General features: G+C 31.4%; 1 protein-coding gene across 1 annotated transcript; it reads left to right on the top strand.

Moving 5' to 3' along the window:
- Nucleotides 1-4: 4 nt before the first annotated feature.
- On the top strand, nucleotides 5-586 carry LOC126496481 (olfactory receptor 5K3-like; the record flags this gene model as incomplete). Its single annotated transcript, XM_050133976.1, has 1 exon — nucleotides 5-586. A coding segment is annotated over one exon (582 nt), but the record flags the coding sequence as incomplete, so codon positions are not given.
- Nucleotides 587-1,354: the final 768 nt, after the last annotated feature.

Genomic DNA, 1,354 nt, shown 5'->3' on the forward strand with positions numbered 1-1,354 from the left:
TCTGGCAGCAATGGCCTATGACCGCTATGTGGCCATATGCAACCCACTGCAGTACCACACCATGATGTCCAAGAAGCTCTGCCTTCAGATGACCATAGGATCCTACATAATAGGAAATGTGCATCCCATGGTTGAAGTCGGGCTTCTTTTAAGGTTAACTTTCTGTAGGTCGCATGTAATCAAGCATTTCTTTTGTGATATCCTTCCATTATATAGAATCTCCTGTACTGATCCACATATCAATGAACTGACATTATTTAGCTTTGCAGGATCAATTTTAGCCAGTACTATTACTATAGTTCTTGTGTCTTATTTTTATATACTTTTCACTATATTCAAAATGAAGTCTAATGAGGGTAGAGGGAAAGCCTTATCAACTTGTGTATCCCACTTTCTATCCGTCTCAATATTCTATGGTTCTCTTCTCTTTCTGTATGCACAACCACAAGCAGTCATTGATGGAGATAAAGATATACCTGTAGCTATTTTCTATACCCTAGTAATTCCTTTATTAAACCCTTTCATTTACAGTCTGAGAAATAAGGAAGTAATAAATGTGATGAAAAAAGTCATGAAGAAGAGATGATTCTGTAACATTAGACAACAAAGACCATAGTTATTGGTCAACTAATTTAAAGATGAGCATGCCATTTTCTAAACTCACACATAATGAGAAAATGGTCAAATGTAAAAGAAAATTATTAACTTATGGAAGTCTAAGAACATTTGAATACAATTAGTTCATAATAAATAAATTCTGTTAAATATGTTTGAAATCCTCAGGAATAATTTAAAGAACTGTTGAAGCATTAGATTGTATCTAGCTACAATTTGCAATACGTCTAATGAATTTTAAAAATATATTTATTGCTAATTGTTGCATCCTTTTAATATGATTAGCAAGTTTTTCAATTTCAAAATTTAAATTTTACAGCAAATTACAACCTTTGTTTTTAATAAGAAATTCCATCAAAGGAAAAAATCTTTATGACTTGGCTCAATTTTTCGATGTTTCATTTGTTCTTTCCTGAGATTATATTTCAGTATGTACTTATCCAAAAATTTTCTAGCAAGAATATTTTCATATTGAGTACTAGTCACTTTTTCCTTTCACAATTTCTGTACCATAGTATCATACCATGTCCATTACTGGTAAGTAATGCTTGTCAGCCCATCCTTCAAAATAATTTTATTATAGTGAAATTACTATGTTCTTTGAATTTTCCTTTATTTAATTATTCGTCTATTATTTATGGCACCAAAACTCCCAAATGTATCCACTAAATCAGTTTTTTTTCTCCTCTATGGTATTATTGTTGTTTGTTGGTTCTTAGGAATAACAACACCTTCACCA

The sequence above is a fragment of the Alexandromys fortis genome, unplaced genomic scaffold (assembly GCF_014885135.2).
Source record: "Alexandromys fortis isolate MF-2015 unplaced genomic scaffold, M_Fortis_MF-2015_v1.1 scaffold_5273, whole genome shotgun sequence".
NCBI lineage: Eukaryota > Metazoa > Chordata > Mammalia > Rodentia > Cricetidae > Alexandromys > Alexandromys fortis.